General features: G+C 31.1%; 3 protein-coding genes and 1 pseudogene across 3 annotated transcripts; all 4 read left to right on the plus strand.

Annotated features, from left to right (window-relative positions):
* The first annotated feature begins 1,558 nt into the window (after positions 1-1,558).
* LOC135960544 (UDP-glucosyltransferase 2-like) lies at positions 1,559-3,282 on the plus strand. The gene is made up of 2 exons (XM_065511853.1): positions 1,559-1,849; positions 1,910-3,282. The coding sequence occupies exons 1-2, from the start codon at positions 1,612-1,614 to the stop codon at positions 3,211-3,213; spliced, it is 1,542 nt and encodes a 513-aa protein (XP_065367925.1). The 5' UTR covers positions 1,559-1,611; the 3' UTR covers positions 3,214-3,282.
* A 4,153-nt stretch (positions 3,283-7,435) lies between these two features.
* LOC135960819 (UDP-glucosyltransferase 2-like) lies at positions 7,436-9,144 on the plus strand. The gene is made up of 2 exons (XM_065512216.1): positions 7,436-7,729; positions 7,792-9,144. The coding sequence occupies exons 1-2, from the start codon at positions 7,492-7,494 to the stop codon at positions 9,093-9,095; spliced, it is 1,542 nt and encodes a 513-aa protein (XP_065368288.1). The 5' UTR covers positions 7,436-7,491; the 3' UTR covers positions 9,096-9,144.
* Positions 9,145-12,473: 3,329 nt separating this feature from the next.
* LOC135960552 (UDP-glucosyltransferase 2-like) lies at positions 12,474-14,224 on the plus strand (annotated as a pseudogene).
* A 3,064-nt stretch (positions 14,225-17,288) lies between these two features.
* Positions 17,289-18,940, plus strand: LOC135961424 (UDP-glucosyltransferase 2-like). Its single transcript, XM_065512923.1, has 2 exons — positions 17,289-17,582; positions 17,637-18,940. The coding sequence occupies exons 1-2, from the start codon at positions 17,345-17,347 to the stop codon at positions 18,938-18,940; spliced, it is 1,542 nt and encodes a 513-aa protein (XP_065368995.1). The 5' UTR covers positions 17,289-17,344.
* Positions 18,941-20,206: the final 1,266 nt, after the last annotated feature.

Raw genomic sequence — 20,206 nt, forward strand, 5'->3', positions numbered from 1 at the left:
ATTTTCTTTTAATGGTACTTTTTTAATATATTAAATTAGTTAGCTAATATACATTAAAGTTGGCTAATATGCTACTCAGTAAAGAAATAATCAAGAAAAGGAGAACTACACCAAACTATGAAGATTTTTTTCGTTCTTCAAAATGATACTTTTTGAATTTTCTATAATATTGAACCTATAATCAGGAAATTACTTTGATTTCAAACTTGACCGGGGTTCAATTATGGAAAATTGGTACTTTATCTTCTAATTGTACTTTTTGTTATATTAAATTATTTTAAATTTAGACACACATAATTCTGAATGAATTAGAATTCGCAAAAGGTGACTTTAGAAATATGAAACTAGGCATTCATGAAGATGAGTGGGAATACAAAATGTGGTACTTTTTAATTCTTTATGGTACTTTTTTAATTCTAATAATACGTTTCGAATGAGCTAGAATCCACATTACAATGAACCAATAAACTTGAAGCTAGAGACATGTTATCCTGAATTATTATTAATTCACAAAAGGAGGCTTAATAGTACTATTTCTTCCTTCTAATTGGGATAGCGAAGCACACCGGGTCAAATAAACAGTCATTTGAATTTTAATTGTAGGGAAATACTTGGATGAATCTTTGGATGAAAAAGTTTGTTTTTCATTTATAATTTTTTAATTTTTCTACTAAAAAAAATTAAAAATAAAAATCGAAGAATAATTGTCGGTTTCGGTTTTAGGTCTTGAAAAACCTCGGTTTCGGTTTCGATTAAAACCGAAGACGAAACTCTAATGTGATAACTGTTTATCCCCAAAGTATTTTCCCAGCCCCGATGGAAATGTGGGACCGATCGCAACAAAATTTGGTGGTGCTATTTCGGCTTATATAAAACTTATTTGTGCTGAATTTGGTTTGGATATCGATATAACTAAGATATTTGTGAGAGCTTAACTATTTTCAGAAAAGCAATCGATTGCGAAAATTCTGTTAATTATACTATTTTGTATATAATTAACTAATTAATTTTTTTAATTATTTAACTATTTAAGTAGGAGAGCTACTTTACAAAAATATTTATAATCAGAATGGTGGGGCATCTACTGGTTTTTAATCTATATTTAATAGTTTTCATATTGAATTAGTACTCTGAGATAAAAATAACTGTTTATATAAAATATTCTATCTTCTTGGCATGTGTAGATTATTTTTTTGGACTGTAAATCAAAAAAATAATTACAAGTTTTTGAAAAAAAGTGACCGATAAGATTTTTTTTGCAAAATTAACAAAATGCTTACCTTACCCATAAAGCAACAATATTTTGTTTACATTTTCTATTTGTTTACATACAAGTGGCCATACGATTTGTTTATAAACTTCACATTTCGCTTATCTAAGACATTTACCACAGGCAAACTTTGCTTTTTACACAACAAAATCATTAAAAAAATTATTCGGCTTATCTTGGGGAGATGTCGAATATAAAGTATACTATCAGAATTGTTTATAAATTAATAAAGATAATAAAAACGATAGCGGTAGACTGTAGATCAATTTGTTAGTGCTCAACAAATTGTCTTAGAAGTTAGGTCGTTTGAAGACAAATGTACGAAACTTGAATAAAAATAAATGCATTCTAAATATTTGTTAATAGTATTAAGCATATTGCCGCCTGCATTAAATGCGGCGCATATATTATCATTATTTGGAACGCCCGAACGTGCACAATATGCCTTTATAGAACCGCTACTCAAAGAATTGGCTAGTCGGGGTCATCAAATAACTTCAATAACAAATTTTCCACAAAAAGAAAATGTAACAAATTTTCGTGATGTTGTGGTTGAAAAAAATATAAATTTATTCAATGGTGAGTTACCATTTAGATCATCTACTTCTAAATAAATAAATCTAAAGTTTTTTTAAACAGATTTCCAGAATTTTAGCTTGGAAAATATTGAAACAAATTACTATGAAGTGGTGGATGAAATTTATAATCGAGTTTTCCAAATATGTATAAACATACAAAATGATGCTACCGTACGTCAAATACTTGATAACGAGAAAATTGATTTAATTATTATGGAAGTATATTTTTCGGAATCATTTTTTGGTCTATCGGAATATTTGAAGGCTCCAATGGTGGGTGTATCCACTATAGGTACCATGCTTAATATTGATGAATTGGTGGGTAATATAAGCCCTGTGTCATATATACCACACATGATTTTACCACTAAGTGAAATGAACTTTTTCCAAAGACTTTTAAATGTAATATTGTATTTTGTGGAATTGACGCATTACTACTATAAATATTTGCCGGTACAAAAACAAATCTATAATTTTTACTATCCCAATGCTAAACTAACATTTGAAGAAGCCCAAAAGAATTTATCTTTAGTGCTGTTGAATGATCACTTTTCTCTGTCAACACCAAGGCCTTATGTGCCTAATATGATTGAAGTGGCTGGCTTAAATATCGTAACAAACCCAGATCCTCTAACACCTAGCATCAAACGAATACTCGACAATGCCCACCATGGAGCCATACTTATGTCCCTTGACGTTGTTATGTCTCCCCACATGATAAACATATTTTTGCAACAATTTAAGTCTATGCCTGAAATAATATTATGGAAAACTTCTCAGAAAATCCATAGCATGTCTTCAAATGTGTTTGTAAGTGCCAACTTTAACGAAGCCTCGATTCTAACACACCCCAATATTAAACTATATATAACACCTGGTAATTTTCTAAGTATTATAGAAAGTGTTTACCATGGTTTACCGATTTTGGGAGTGGCATCTACCGAAAAACAGGATGATTATGTGGATTACACCAAAAAGGTTGGCAATGGCTTGTCCATTAAATTAAACACCATCTCAGAGAGAGTTCTGTCTAAAGCTTTCAATGAAGTCCTAAGATCTCCCCATTATGCCAATATTGCCAAAACATTATCGCATAGATTTCGCGATCAACAAAACACTCCCATGGAGAGAGCGGTCTATTGGATTGAATATGTTTTGCGTCATAATGGTGCCGCCCATTTGCATAACATGGGAAAGAATTTATTATGGTGGCAATTTTACAGTATAGATGTAATTATTGCAATACTGTTTTTATTTGCTTTAGTAATATGTTTGGCTTTAGTTATTGTTAAGATTTTAATGGATTTACTTTGGAAATTAAAACTAAGAGATAAAAACAATGTAAATAAGGAAAAGAAATTGTAAGAATGTGTATTGTAATGAAAATTAATATAGTTAAAATAAATTAGGTATATGAAGTTAATTTTAAATTAATCTAAAGTTAATTTAAATATAGAGACGGACTGACAGACATGGATATATTGACTATGGTATCTATGACGATCCAGAATATATATACTTTATTGGGTCACATATGAAAAGTGTGGAAATTAGCCTTGCCACTCATGATGAAGTGTACAATAAGGCAATTCATTTTAATTTTAACACATAACTAAACAAAACAAGTAAGGTTTTGCCGAATCCTATGTACTCTTCACCAAATTATAATTTAAAATACAATTTTTTTTTGGGTTAAAAAATTTTTCTCGATTTCGTCCCATTGTATTAAGCTATTTGTGGGTCTATTTGCTCGATTTTAAATAGCAACCGAACCGATTCTATACCGGATATATTGATGTATGAACCATGTATGTAAATTATTCGGGGACTACGGAAAGTTAATTTCAACATACATATGGACAGACGCAAAGTGGCTCAGGATCAATGTTTATGCTAGTTAAAGTGATTTTCGGAAGCGCGCCTTATATAGGAGCTATGACCAATTATGGATCGATCGCCATGAAATTAAGTTGGGAAATATGGAAGTTAACCGATAACACCATATCGGTTTTATGATCATGTTATAAAGTAGAAGTTTACAATCTAAATTAAGCGTAGAGTTTCTGCCAATAAGCCAATTAATTTGAATTGATTTCAATTTCATTTGAGTCATCTATATGACGTTTCCATTTTTTCCATTCTTCTAATTTAAATATGTGATTTTGTATGTAACGACACGCTTCTTGAGCAGTATCATCAGCAAATGAGTGCGATTGTTAGTTGGCATATCAGACGAATATGTATATCAAATATAAAAGAGGTCCCAGGATACTGCCTTGGGGACTCCAGCTTCAATGGGTTGTGCAGTACTTAAAAAGTTACCCTCTTTAACCTTAAATGTTCGACCAGTTAAATAGCTTTCCAACAGTTTATGTGTGTTTGCGGTTAAATTTTGACTCAATTTGTATATTAATCCAGCATGCCATACCTTATCAAACGCTTGAGAGATGTCGATGAAGAGTGCGGATCAGTATTTCTTTTCTTCAAACGCTTTTCTCACCATAATTACAAGTCTATGGGTTTGTTGATTGTAGTGTGTTTTCTTCTAAATCCAAATTGATGATTCGGAATATAATTGTTTTCAATTAACATCGGGTACAACTTGTTCATAAGTATCTTCTCAAATAGTTTTGATATAATAGAAAATAGGCTGATGGGTCTGTATGATTCCACCTTTGTGTGATCTTTTCACGGCTTGGATATCATGGTAACCAGTGAAACCTTCCATTCTGGAGGATAATATTCAAGTCGTAATATAGCATTAAAAATAAAAAGAATTATTTTTATTGCTATCCGGGGTAGCTCCATAAGCATCTTGTTGCTGATCTTGTACATACCAGGCGCTTTCTTGAGGTTTAAATCAACAATAGCATTTTCGATCTCTCGAATCTCAAAACGTAGGGGTACGGCTGCTCCAAAATTGGGTACAACAGGTGGCAACTCAATTGCTTCGTTTGATGTGTTCGGTGTAAATACTTTTTTTAAATGATTAACAAACAGATTCCCTTTTTCAGTATCATTTCTTGCCCAACCACCACTTGAATTTCGCAAGGGGGACTTATATATAACGGGTCTTTTAAGACTTTTTGTTGCTCGCCATAATGAGTAATCCGATTGCGGGGTTGCGTCCAGGCTTTCTAAATATTTATTCAATGATTCCATTTTTCGAAATTCCAAGAGCTTTTTAAGTCTTTTTATACAATCTTTAAGCTTCTCTTCGAACTCTTCTTTTTTTCATCGACATCTGCAGAATTAATTCTATTATATCTGATTTGTCGGGGGGTTTGGGTAGCATGTTGAGTAGCCAGTTTGAGATTTTTATCGAAATTGATAAGAAAGTGATCAATGTTTTCTGGTGTTCTTAGCGGTAAGTTTTCCGAGCAATGTGTACTGAGGTATTTTTTATATTTGAGCCAATTTATTCTTGTGCCTGCCATCGCTAAATTACCAGTCGGGGATACAATTTTTAGGGGGCTCAATAAAGTAACAAAAGTGGGTGAGTGATCCGAAGGTAGTTCCAGCGAGGATTTAATTTGAATCATTTCTCTAGGGATATTTTTCATCACGCTAAAATCAATAACATCCGGTATTTTTCGTGGGTCAGTAGGCCATTTTAGAAATTGTATCAAACAAAACACGACTTTTAGGGGTAATCAGTCGTGATCCTCATAATGTGTGCTTAGCATTATAATCGCCAGCAGCCAGGAAACGGGGGCCTAGTGATTTAAAAATCTATTATATTGACTTTCTGTAATTGAGAATATAGGGGGTGAGTATATCGATGAAATCACTAAGTTTCGATGAAAATCTTCAAGACAGCGTAGCTTGAAGATAATAAGTTATTTCTGTTGAATTTTATGTTTATACCAGTATTTTTAAGAGATTTATGCTCGTTAAAGTGATTTTTGGAAGCGGGTCTTATATGGGAGATATGACAAATTATGGACAGATCATCATAAAATTAGATGAAATGAATTCAGTTTATATAAAACTTATTTGGAGCAAAATTTGTGTAAATACCTATATAAATAAACCATTTACTACCGATAAAGTCCAATTTCGGGAGAACATTTGTATAGATGTTAGGTAAAATAATAAATAGATTTCAGCCAGTTTAAAAAGGCTTCGTTCTCGGGCAAAAAAAATGTATGTACCAAATTTAATCACAATATCTTCAAAATTGAGACTTGTACTTTGCGCACAAGGTTTACATGGACAGCCAGCCGACCAGCAAGACGGACGGACATCGTTTATTCGACTCAGAAAGTGATTCTATCGGTATACTTTAAGGTGGGCGTTAGATTTTTGGGCGTTACAAACATCTGAACAAACCCATTATACCCTCCCCACTATGGTGGTGTAGGGTATAAAAAGGCTAGAAAAAAGCAAGAAAAAATCCACGAAGCTAAAACCAAAATTTCGAGGCTAAAGAGCAACTAAAAAGGCTTAATTTAGCCTCAAAAATACTAATCTGGCAACACTGGTCAAAATGCATGAAAAAGGCAAAACAAAATACAATTTTGCCTATACGATACATACTAATTTTAAATCGATATATCTCGATTCCTAGACCTGACCCAGCGAAACGCCGGGACACTTTTAACTTTTTTTTACTAACATTTCCCGGTGGGCAGAACCCCCTCCGATCACTGGCCCTATTATTAGTCGCATAGTGTAATTGATAGTGACGACGAGGTTTTTTATAGTGTATTTTTATAGTATTTTTGAAATCGGAACCCAAACAAAGAAATACGATCGTTTTAAAATGTCACATACCCGAGGTGTCCTACTTTGGGGACCCCTAGCCGCGCACGTGTTGGGCACATGAGGTCCAAGCTCTAAACTTAAAGTCGACAACACTTTGCGCATGTAAAATTATTTTAGTGGTGGTTGTGATATAATGTGTGCAGTGGGCCACTTTTGGTAAGCAGAACTGACGCTGTGGGATGAACCAAACGTAATGTTACGGTGTCCAAATAGAGGGAACTCTATTTTGTTTTTCTATACCACTGTGCGACATTTAATTAATTAATTATTTTTTTATAATTATTTAAGTAGCTAACGCAGTTATCTTTACAAAAATATGACAGTGGTTAATAGGTAATAAACAATGGTTGTATATTTATAATCAGTACATTTTCACATCTATATGGTGGCGCATCTGCAAGTTTTAATGAACGTTTAATAGTTTTCATATTAAATTAATATTTGAAGCTAAAAATAACTATTTATACAAAAAATATTTCATCTTCCTGGCATAGTTTTCAGAAAAAAAAATATTTTTTTTTTTTTTTAAATTTTGAGTGATAAGCTATTTCTTTGCAAAATTTACAAAATGCTTACCTTACATATAAAACAACTCCATGTTATCTACATTTTGCATTGTGACCATACGATTTGTTTATACAAAACATTTACCATAGACAAGCATTGCTTTTTACACAAAAAAATCATTAACAATTTTAATCGGCTTATCTTTGCGAGATGTCGAATATAATAGAAACACTATCGGAATTGTTTATAAATTAATAAAGATAATGAAAATGATATCAGTAGACGGTAGAACAAGTTTTTAGTGCTCAACAAATAGTCTCAGCAGTTAGATCGTTTGAATACCAATTTACAAAATTAGAACAAAAATAAATGCATTCTAAATATTTGTTAATAGTATTAAGCATATTGCCTCATGCATCAAATACGGCGCATATATTATCACTATTTGCAACACCCGGGCCTTCACAATATGCCTTTATAGAACCGCTACTCAAAGAATTGGCTAGACGAGGTCATCAAATAACGTCAATAACAAATTTTCCACAAAAAGAAAATATAACGAATTTTCGTGATGTTGTGGTTGAAAAAAATATAAATTTATTCAATGGTGAGTTACAATTTAGATAATCTACTTTTCCATAAATAAATCTAAAGTTTTTTTTCAAACAGATTTTCAGAATTTTACCTTGGAAAATATTGAACCAAATCACTATGAAATGGTTGATGAACTTTACAATCGTGCTTTCCAAATATGCATAAATATTCAAACTGATGCTACCGTACGCCAAATACTCGATAACGAAAAAATTGATTTGATTCTTATGGAGATATTCTTTTCGGAATCATTTTTTGGTTTATCGGAATATCTGAAAGCTCCAATGGTGGGTGTATCCACTATCGGTACCATGCTTACTATTGATGAATTGGTGGGTAATATTAGCCCTTTGTCGTATATACCAAATATGATTCTACCTCTACGTGAAATGAACTTTTTTCAAAGACTTTTAAATGTAATATTGTATTTTGTGGAATTGACGCACTACTACTATAAATATATGCCGGTACAAAAACAAATCTACAATTTTTACTATCCCAATGCTCAACTAACATTTGAAGAGGCTCAAAGGAATTTCTCTTTAGTGCTATTGAATGATCACTTTTCTCTGACAACGCCAAGGCCTTATGTGCCCAATATGATTGAAGTGGCTGGCTTAAATATTGTAACAAACCCAGATCCCATAACACCTACCATCAAACGATTACTCGATAGTGCCCACCATGGAGCTATACTTATGTCCCTTGATGTTGTTATGACTCCCTACATACTAAACGTATTTTTGAAACAATTTAAGTCTATGCCTGAAATAATATTATGGAAAACTTCTCAGAAAATCCATAGCATGTCTTCAAATGTGTTTGTAAGTGCCAACTTTAACGAAGCTTCGATTCTAGCTCACCCCTATGTACAACTATATATAACTTCTGGTAATTTTCTAAGTATTATAGAAAGTGTTTACCATGGTTTACCGATTTTGGGAGTGGCCTCTACTGAAAAACAGGAAGATTATGTGGATTACACCAAAAAGGTTGGCAATGGTTTGTCCATTAAATTAGACACCATATCAGAGAGACTTCTATCTAAAGCTTTCGACGAACTGCTAAGATCTCCCCATTATGCCAATATTGCCAAAACATTATCGCATATATTTCGCGATCAACAAAACACTCCCATGGAGAGAGCGGTCTATTGGATTGAATATGTTTTGCGTCATAATGGTGCCGCTCATTTGCGTAATATGGGACAGAGTTTGTTGTGGTGGCAATTTTACAGTATAGATGTAATTATTGCAATGCTGTTTTTATTTGCTTTAATAATTTGTTTGGCTTTAGTTATTGTTAAGATTTTTATAGATTTTTTGTGGAAATTAAAACTAAGAAATAACAATAATATAAAAAAGGAAAAGAAATTGTAAGAAAGTGTATTGTAATGAAAAGTAATATAGTTGAAATAAATTAAATATATGAAGTTTATTTTAATCGGATATCACTTCTATTTATACTGAAGGTTTTATGATTAGAAGAGCTCGAAAACATACTTCGGTCATAGAGGGCCAGTAGAGAAGATACCTTGCAAGACTTATATATACTGTACTCATCTCACCTAATTTTATGATGATCGGCCCATAATTAATAATAGCTTCCATATAATGCCCTCTTCAGAAAATCATTCACGAAAATAAATTATAGTGTAGGGTATTATATGGTAGGGCTAGACCGAACATACTTTCTTACTTCCTTTTATCAGCATATAACAAAAATCCGCATTTTCATACTAAATGCTATAAAAAACAAGTAAGAGAGCTATATTCGGTTGTGCCGAATCTTATATACCTTTCACCAAATTATACTTTAAAATAAATTTTTTTAAATATTTTTAGGTAAACAAAATTTAATTATTTTTTTTTTGTAATTGTTTTTTAATTTTGTTTAAAAAAAAGTTGTTTCCAAATTTTTTAAAAAAAATTTTTTAAATTTTTTTTTTAGTTTTTAATTTTTTTTTTTTTTGGGAAAAAAATGTATGACAAAAAGAATTTTTTGATGAAAAAAAATTCGGGTTAAAAAATATTTTTCCCGATTTTGATCCATTGTAGGTCCAACTTACTATAGCCTTATCTCTATCGTTGCAATGGACTTTGAAATATCTATCATTAGATATTCATATTGTCTATATTAATGACTTAGTAATCCAGATATAGATCAAAAATAGGTCAAATATCGAGGTTGTCCCGGTTTTTTGCTCATATTTCCGTTATTTATGGACCGATAGCAAACTTCTCGAAAGCATGTCTGACAGAATTATTGAATATTTGGATCCCGAAGATATCTATCTGGGGTCTTTCAGAAAATTGATTTCAACAGACGGACAGGCAGACAGACGGACATGGCTTAATCGACTCCGCTATCTATAAGGATCCAGAATATATATACTTTATAGGGTCGTAAATGGAAAATGTAGAAATTACAAACGGAATGACAAACGTACATATATATAGCCTTCTCACGAAGGTGAAGGGGATAATAAAAGTTCAACTTTAGCTTTAAATTTCTCAACAATTGCTGAAACGATTTCAATGTTTGTCCATCAAAGAAAAAATGTCTAAAATATCTCAATCGGTTCAAAAGTTACAGAGTTTTGGTCGATGAAAATTAACCAGAGCCACTGTGCGCCACAACCATGCGGCAAATGCGCCAACAAATTATTAATATATAACCAAATATTATTTATTTAATACTTCAAATCTTTAAACAATCTTAAACACAAGTCAGAGTGCTGTATTCGATTGTGCCGAATCTTACATTCCCTTCACCAAAGTTTACTTTAAGCTAAAAAAATTTTTTGTACAAAAACAAAATTTGGTGAAAACAAAAATTGATGGAACAAAATTTTTATGAAACCAAATATTTAATGAAAATAATTGTTGGTGAAAAAATGGAGGTAGCCTCTGTTTTTTGCTTACAATACAACTCAGACAATTGTTGGCCGAGATTTTAAATTGCAAGCTAAGGTGGACGATAGCGGATATATTGATGTACCAATAACACTGTGCTACAAAACTAAATTTCTTGCAATAACTTGGCAAATCACCTAGTGTAGGTTGTAGCAAATTGAGTCCCAAATAGTTTAGATAGCTATTTTTTCAATCCTTCGAAAAAAATTAAAAACAGCTATATTCGGCTGTAACGAATCTTATATACCCTTCACCAAATTATACTTTAAAATAAAATTTTTAAATATTTTTTGCCTAAATATTTTAGGTACGCATAATTTAAAATTTGTGTGTATCAAATTTTTTTATTTTTTTTTTATTTTAAAATTGTTTTTTAATTTATTTTAAAAAAGTCTTTTCGAAATTTTTTTTTAAATTTATTGAATAAAAAATCTTAAGTTAAAACAATTTATTTTGATATATATCGCACTCGCATCCCACTAAGCAACCAAAAACCTCTTAAAGGAATGGACCGAAGCTTTCTTTTGAGCTACAAAAAAAAAATGACAAAAATGTTATGTTTTTAGTTAAAAAATATTTATTTTGATAGATAACCCACTCGTATCCCATTAAGCGACCAAATAAGTCTTCAAGGAAAATTTATATGCTTTTATTAAAAAAAAGATCCATTTTAAAAAAAAGTTTTTGATTTCGGAAAAAAATATTAAATTTTTTTTATGTATTTTTTTTCGAAAGATTGAAGAAAGAGCTATCTATACTATTTGGGACACATTTTGCTAAGAATAATAGGCAATAAGTTACATGGATAAGAAAAATCACCTGCTTGGCCAAAATTTCAAATTTTGACGCCTAACTCAGAGAGTTCTCGAAGGATTTTGTTGATCAAATAGGCCTGCATTACTATTTAATAGAAACATCCCGATCGGAAGAAATCGATTTCAAAAGTTGGTTCAATTGACATGAATACCCCTTAAATATGTAGAGATTTTTCGAATAAAACCCCACACTTTTAATATTTTCAACTACTACGAATGTTTTTCAGATCTTCGTTTTAAACAACAATAATTTTAAAGCCAGTGTTCTTCTGAGAAAAACAAACATTCATTGGTTTAAAGCGGTTCAAAATTGACACAGTTATTTGCCAAGTTGTTTTTGAGTGAAGAACAGTGATAGTTATTTGGGGATTTCAGAAACTTGATTTCAACAGACTACTCTGTTTTCAAGTTCATCGAAATTGGCATTTGTCCCCCTTTTACCCTAATCTGTTTAAAACGTAACTTTTTACGTTTTACAACAAAAAAATCATTAACAAATTTAGTTGGCTTATCTTTAGGTGGCGAATTAGGGTTCCTATGCGGGAATATTTTCCCTGGAATAATTTTTTAGGAAGATTTTTGTTGGGAATTTTTGAAAATTTGTTTATACGTTTTCCTTCTAAAGTTACAATATTCAGATTCGTTCTAATGACCAAATTTGTTGCTAATCGAATGCTTTCAATAGATTTTTTGGGGTTCCAGCAATAGATAGGCCATTGGCAAATAAGCATTATAGTTGGAATAATCAAGCAAGATGGACGGACATAGTTTAATCGACTCAGACATTGATTCTATGTCGATATACTTTAAAGTGGGTGTTAGACTAATATATTTGGGCTTTACAAACATCTGCACAATATACCCTCCCTACTATGGTGTTGTAGGGTATAAAAATTCCCGGGAATGAAAAATGCGAAATTAGGAACCCTAATCGAACATATAAACATTATCAAAATTGTTTATTAATTATAAGATAATGAAATGATAGGGGTGAACTGTAACACAATTATTTAGTGTTCAACAAATAGGCAAAGCAATAAGGTCTTTTGAGTACAAATGTAGAAAAGTTTTAAAAATAAATAAATGAATTTCAAATATTTAATTATAGTATTGTGTATATTTCCCAGTACATTAAATGCGGCGCACATATTATCGGTATTTGGAATGCCCATGCATTCACAATATGCCTTTATAGAACCGCTACTCAAAGAATTGGCTAGACGGGGTCATCAAATAACTTCAATAACAAATTTTCCACAAAAAGAAAATGTAACGAATTTTCGTGATGTTGTGGTTGAAAAAAATATAAATTTATTCAATGGTGAGTTACAATTTAGATAATCTTTTTTTCCATAAATAAATCTGAATTTTTTTTCAAAAAGATTTCCAGAATTTTACCTTGGAAAATATTGAAACAAATCACTATGAAATGGTTGATGAATTTTACAATCGTGCTTTCCAAATATGCATAAATATTCAAACTGATGCTACCGTACGTCAAATACTTGATATCGAGAATATTGATTTGATTATTATGGAGGTATTCTATTCGGAATCATTTTTTGGTTTATCGGAATATCTGAAAGCTCCAATTGTGGGTGTTTCCACTTTAGGAGCCACGCTTACCATTGATGAATTGGTGGGTAATGTAAGCCCTTTGCGTATATACCACACGTAATTTTAACCCTACGTGAAATGAACTTTTTTCAAAGACTTTTAAATGTAATATTGTATTTTGTGGAATTGACGCATTACTACTGTAAATATATGCCGGTACAAAAACAAATCTATAATTTTTACTATCCCAATGCTCAACTAACATTTGAAGAAGCTCAAAAGAATTTCTCTTTGGTGCTATTGAATGATCACTTTTCTCTGACAACACCAAGGCCTTATGTGCCCAATATGATTGAAGTGGCTGGCTTAAATATCGTAACAAACCCAGATCCCATAACACCTACCATCAAACGATTACTCGACAGAGCCCACCATGGAGCTATACTTATGTCCCTCGATGTTATTATGACTCCCAACATAATAAACGTATTTTTGAAACAATTTAAGACTATGCCGGAAATAATATTATGGAAGACTTCTCAGAAAATCCAAAGCATGTCTTCAAATGTGTTTGTAAGTGCAAACTTTAACGAAGCCTCGATTCTAACGCACCCCAATATTAAACTATATATAACTCCTGGTAATTTTCTAAGTATAATAGAAAGTGTTTACCATGGTTTTCCGATTTTGGGAGTGGCCTCTACTGAAAAACAGGAAGATTATGTGGATTACACCAAAAAGGTTGGCAATGGTTTGTCCATTAAATTACACACCATCTCAGAGAGAGTTCTATCTAAAGCTTTCAATGAAGTCCTAAGATCTCCCCATTATTCCAATAGTGCCAAAACATTATCGCATAGATTTCGCGATCAACAAAACACTCCCATGGAGAGAGCGGTCTATTGGATTGAATATGTTTTGCGTCATAATGGTGCCGCCCATTTGCGTAATATGGGACAGAATTTGTTGTGGTGGCAATTTTACAGTATAGATGTAATTATTGCAATGCTGTTTTTATTTGCTTTAATAATTTGTTTGGCTTTAGTTATTGTTAAGATATTTATAGATTTTTTGTGGAAATTAAAACTAAGAAATAACAAAAATGTAAATAAGGAAAAGAAATTGTAAAAATGTGTATTATAATGAAAATTAATATAGTTAAAATAAATGAAATATATGAAGTTAATTTTAAATTAACTTGTAAAACTCGGTAATTTTAAGTTCTTAATATATTACATCCATTTCATGTCTCATTATACCCTTCACCTATATATGAGGAGCCGCAGAACAAAAAGTACTTTTTCTATTTGATTTTTTGGTATTTTTATAATATTTGGGTTGAAATCTTATAGAAAAAATCTATTTCCCAAAATTTTTAAACTTTCATAAAAAGTACCTTTTGTTCTGCGGCTCCTCATATATGTATATATAAGTTTGTCATTCCGTTTGTAATTTCTACATTTTTCATCGACCGCACAAAGTATGTATTTTCTGGATCATTATATAAAGCGAAGTGGATATAGCCATGTCCGCCAGTATGTTCAAATCAACTTTCCGTAGCTCACAAATAACTCAATACATACATACATCATACATACATCAATATAAAGTCTTCCGGCTCGGTTGGAATTTAAAATCGACAAAATCGGTCCACAAATGGCTGACATACAGTTACGGACAATACAATAGAATCACTACATATGAATTCGATTAAAGCGGTAAAACTACAAAATTTCATTTCAAAATTTAAAATTTGTTCATTATATATTAATGCTCATAACATAAACAATAAAAAGAAAAAAAGAAAATAAAAAAAAAAAAAATAACACATTCTTATGTTAAAAACGATGTCAAATCTAAAAGACTAAATAGAATATGTGACATTCAAATAGAATCAGTCTTAAAATGATTAAAAATAAAAAATCATCATAAGAATTCGTTGTTTTCTTAATATTTTGTTGCATATCAATTATTTCTAATAACAGCATCAAATCTTTTGGGGATTGAATTTAACAAACTTTCGCATGTAGATCGGGAAATTGCATACCATATTTCCTGAATTTTCTGCCAAAGTTCTTCCTTGTTTTCAGTTTTTTCAGGTCCGAGTTTGTCTTTTACTATTTTCCATAGGATTTAAGTCTGGTTATTGAGACGGTTATTTACATACAAGTGCTTATCCATATTTTCTTTAATCCAATAAATTGGACCAACGCAATACCAAGAAAAGCATCCCCATAAAATAATATTTCCCCAACCATGTTTAAACGTTTTTGGTTTTTGCCATTTTTTGAACGTCTAACCCATGTCTTATCATCACTACCAATTAAATTAATGGTCGTTTCGTCCGTCCACTACACATTTTGCCACTTTTTTATATTTTCTGGCCCACACCAATCCTTATGATTGCTCCTGGTTTTAAATGAAATATTGGTAGTGATTATATTGTAATGTCCGTCACTGTATAAGAAAAAAACCAGGACAACCTCGATTTTTGACCTATTTGTTTACTTATATCTGGATTACTAAGTCATTAATATAGACAATATGGATATCTAATGATAGATATTTCAAAGACCTTTGCAATGACGTATATAAGACCGTAGTAAGTTGGACCTACAATGGGTCAAAATCGGAAAAAATATTTTTTAATCTGATTTTTTTTTCACCAAAACTTTTCTTTTGCTAAAGATTAAAAAAAAATTAAAAAAAAAAATTAAATTTAAAAAAAAACCGAAAATTTTTTTTTCCAAAATATGAAAAAAAAATATTTTGGAAAAAAAATTAATTTTGTTTACCTAGTTCAGCTAATAATATATAAAAGGATGCCCATAGTGGGAGTTATTGAGTAATATTTTCGTTAAATGAAAACAAAAGTTGGTAATGTAAAAAAAATCGATTATTCTGCTTTCAAATTAAATTTAAGTATTTGGCAGATGTGTCCCTATGGCGAATTGTCCCCCTTCTATCCTAATCTTTTTAAAATGTGTTTTTTTAATTATTGCAACAAAAAATTGGCTTATCTTTAGGTGGTGAAATAGGGTTCCTACGTGTGAATATTTTCCCAGCAATAATTTTTCAGAAATTTTAGGAACATTTTTGTCGGGAATTTCCGAAAACTTCTTTATACGTTTTCGTTCTGATGACCAAATTTGTTGCTAATCGAATCCATAATTTCGTTTCCAGCAACCGACAGACATTGGCAAATAATATAAAAAAAATATAATTTTCATAAATAAAGAATCAAATTGAAATTTAAAGTTCTTAAAGAAGTGATTAAGGTTCCTAACATTACATTACGGAATTGATTTTAAACATATTTAAACTACCATTATGAAAATACCGTTTTATACTCCTTTCCCAACTCTGATGAAAATTACTTATCCGAAAAAAAACCGTAACTGGGTTTTGGTCTAATTTAGTATTAACAAGTAAGAGAGCTATATTTGGCTGTGCCGAATCTTATATATCAAATTATACTTCAAAATAAAAATTTTAAATATTTTTAGGTAAACAATTTTTTTTTTGCAGTTTTTTTAATTTTTTGGAAAAAAAAATGTTTCGAATTGTTTTTTTTTAAATTTAAAAAAATATGTTTTTTGTTTTTTCACTTTTTTTTTAATATTTAGCGAAAAAAAAAACTTTTGGTGAAAAAAAATTCGGGTTATAAAATATTTTTCCTATTTTGACCCATTGTAGGTCCAACTTACTATGGTTTTATATACATTATTGCAAAGGTCTTTGGAATTTATATCATTAGATATCCATATTGTATATATTAATGACTTAGTAATCCAGATATAGGTCAAAAATAGGTAAAACATCGAGGTTGTCCTGGTTTTTTCCTCATATCTCAGCCATTTGTGGACCGATTTTGCTGATTTTAAATAGGAAACTTTTCGAAAGCATGTCTGACAGAATTATTGATGATCTGGATCCCGAAGATATCTGGGGTCTTCAGAAAATTGATTTGAACAGACAGACATACATATATACAGACAGACGGACATGGCTGAATCGACTCCTTTATCTATAAGTATCCAGAATATATATACTTTATAGGGTCGGAAATGAAAAACGTAGAAATTACCCTTCTCACGAAGGTGAAGGGTATAAAAATTTCCAGGGAATGAAAAATTTATAAATTTCTTCCTGGGAAGGGAAAAATCTGAGAAAGCACGGGAACCCTATGTTGAACATACAAACACTATCAAAATTGTTTATTAATTATGAGATAATGAAATGATAGGGGTGGACTGTAAAATAATTGTTTAGTTGTCAACAAATAGGCAAAGCAGTAAGGTCTTTTAAGTACAAATGTAAACGAGTTTTAAGAATAAAGAAATGCATTTCAAATATTTAATTACAGTATTGTGTATATTTCCCAGTGCATTAAATGCGGCGCACATATTATCAGTATTTGGAGTACCCATGCATTCACAATATGCCTTTATAGAACCGCTACTCAAAGAATTGGCTAGACGGGGTCATCAAATAACTTCAATAACAAATTTTCCCCAAAAAGAAAATATAACGAATTTTCGTGATGTTGTGGTTGAAAAAAATACAAATTTATTCAATGGTGAGTTATAGTTATCCTCTTCCATAAAATAGATTTAAAGTTTTTTTCTAACAGATTTCCAGAATTTTACATCGGAAAACATTGAGGCAAATTACTATGAAATGGTGGATGAAATTTACAATCGTGCTTTCCAAATATGCATAAATATTCAAAATGATGCTACCGTACGCCAAATACTTGATAACGAGAAAATTGATTTGATTTTGTTGCAGGTATTTTTTTCGGAATCATTTTTTGGTTTATCGGAATATTTGAAGGCCCCAATGGTGGGAATATCTAATGCTGGTACCATGGTTTCGATTGATGAATTGGTGGGTAATATAAGCCCATTGTCGTATATACCAAACATGATTTTACCTCTACGTGAAATGGACTTTTGGCAAAGATTTTTAAATGTAATATTGTATTTTGTGGAATTGACGCATTACTACTATAAATATATGCCGGTACAAAAACAAATCTATAAGTTTTACTATCCCAATGCTCAACTAACATTTGAAGAAGCTCAAAAGAATTTCTCTTTGGTGCTATTGAATGATCACTTTTCTCTGACAACACCAAGGCCTTATGTGCCCAATATGATTGAAGTGGCTGGCTTAAATATCGTAACAAACCCAGATCCTATAACACCTAACATCAAACGATTACTCGATAGTGCCCACCATGGAGCTATACTTATGTCTCTAGATGTAGCTATGACTCCATACACGGTAGACATATTTCTGCAACAATTTAAGGCTATGCCTGAAATAATATTATGGAAAACTTCTCAGAAAATCCAAAGCATGTCTTCAAATGTGTTTATAAGTGCCAACTTTAACGAAGCCTCAATTCTAACGCACCCCAATCTAAAACTATATATAACTTGTGGTGATTTTCTAAGTATAATAGAAAGTGTTTACCATGGTTTACCGATTTTGGGAGTGGCCTCTACTGAAAAACAGGAAGATTATGTGGATTACACCAAAAAGGTTGGCAATGGTTTGTCCATTAAATTACACACCATCTCAGAGAGAGTTCTGTTTAAAGCTTTCAATGAAGTCCTAAGATCTCCCCATTATGCAAATATTGCCAAAACATTATCGCATAGATTTCGCGATCAACAAAACACTCCCATGGAGAGAGCGGTCTATTGGATTGAATATGTTTTGCGTCATAATGGTGCCTCCCATTTGCGTAATATGGGACAGAGTTTGTTGTGGTGGCAATTTTACAGTATAGATGTAATTATTGCAATGCTGTTTTTATTTGCTTTAATAATTTGTTTGGCTTTAGTTATTGTTAAGATTTTTATAGATTTTTTGTGGAAATTAAAACTAAGAGATAACAATAATGTAAGTAAGGAAAAGAAAGTTTAAGAATATGTATTATAATCAAATTGAATATAGTTAAAATAAATAAAAAATTATGAAGCTTATTTTAATCGAATATTACTTTTATTTATAATCTCGGGTATAGAGGACCAAGTAGAAAAGAAACCTTACAAGACTACTACTAGAGAGCTTTACTTTATATTTATAAAACAGAATATTTTATTTTAAATAACAAACACAAACTTAGAAACTTTTTGCTTGTCTGCAGATACACCCAGAGTCGCTGGCGGGAATCGAACCCGCAACCCTCAGATTGATAGCCCAGCACACTATCGCTTAATCTCTCGGGGCGCCCATAGCCTTGATATAGTAAATGATACTGAGCATATTGGGAGCAGTAGGATCATTAACTATAAACATAAGTACATAATTTTCCATTCTGTAATATATAGAAAACTACTTATGTAGAGAGAGACATTTGGAAAATTAATGAACAAAATCAAAGTTAATGCATTATTCTGGCAATTAGATAAAATAACAATTAATCTTTTTAAAAATAAAACCTTCAAGTACATACGCATGCATGTAGTTTCTATGTTACTTCGAAATCAAATAACATACATCAAACTATACTTGTATATTTGCCTATAAATATAAAAAAGGTAAAATACCTTGTCAATAAAAAGGGTTAATTACAAACTTCTGGGTGTAATACGATGCATAATAAATGTTGGTAATAAATTACATGTTTGCATACATATGCTTGTAGTTTTACATATGTATATAACCACCAGTGTTGCCAGGGGCTGGCGAAAAAAGAAGCTATATTGGCTTCAAAAAAAGGCCAGAAAAAGCTAAACCGCTTTAGAAAAAAAGCCAAAAAAAAGCTATAATATTATAAATTAAGAATTTTGGTTTATATTTATTTTTAAATAAAAAACAAGTAAGAAAGTATGGTCGGTCAAGCTCGACCATATAATACCCTACACCAAGTAAATGAGTAAAAATATTTTTCTTTTAAAATATCAATAATTTATATTTTTGAGTGATTTTTGGAAGTGGGCCTTATATGGGAGCTATGACCAATTATGGACCGATCACCATGAAATTAGGTCGTGTGATTTATGTCTATATTAAAGTTAACTATGTTGAATTTTGTGTGTATACCAACATTTTTAAGCGATTTATGCACGATAAAGTGATTTTCGGAAGCGGGTCTTATATGGGAGCTATGACTAATTATGCACCGATCGTAATAAAATTTGGTGACATGAATTTCGTATGTATAAAAGTTATTTGGAGCGAAATTTG

The sequence above is a fragment of the Calliphora vicina genome, chromosome 5, assembly GCF_958450345.1.
Source record: "Calliphora vicina chromosome 5, idCalVici1.1, whole genome shotgun sequence".
Classification (NCBI taxonomy): Eukaryota; Metazoa; Arthropoda; class Insecta; order Diptera; family Calliphoridae; genus Calliphora; species Calliphora vicina.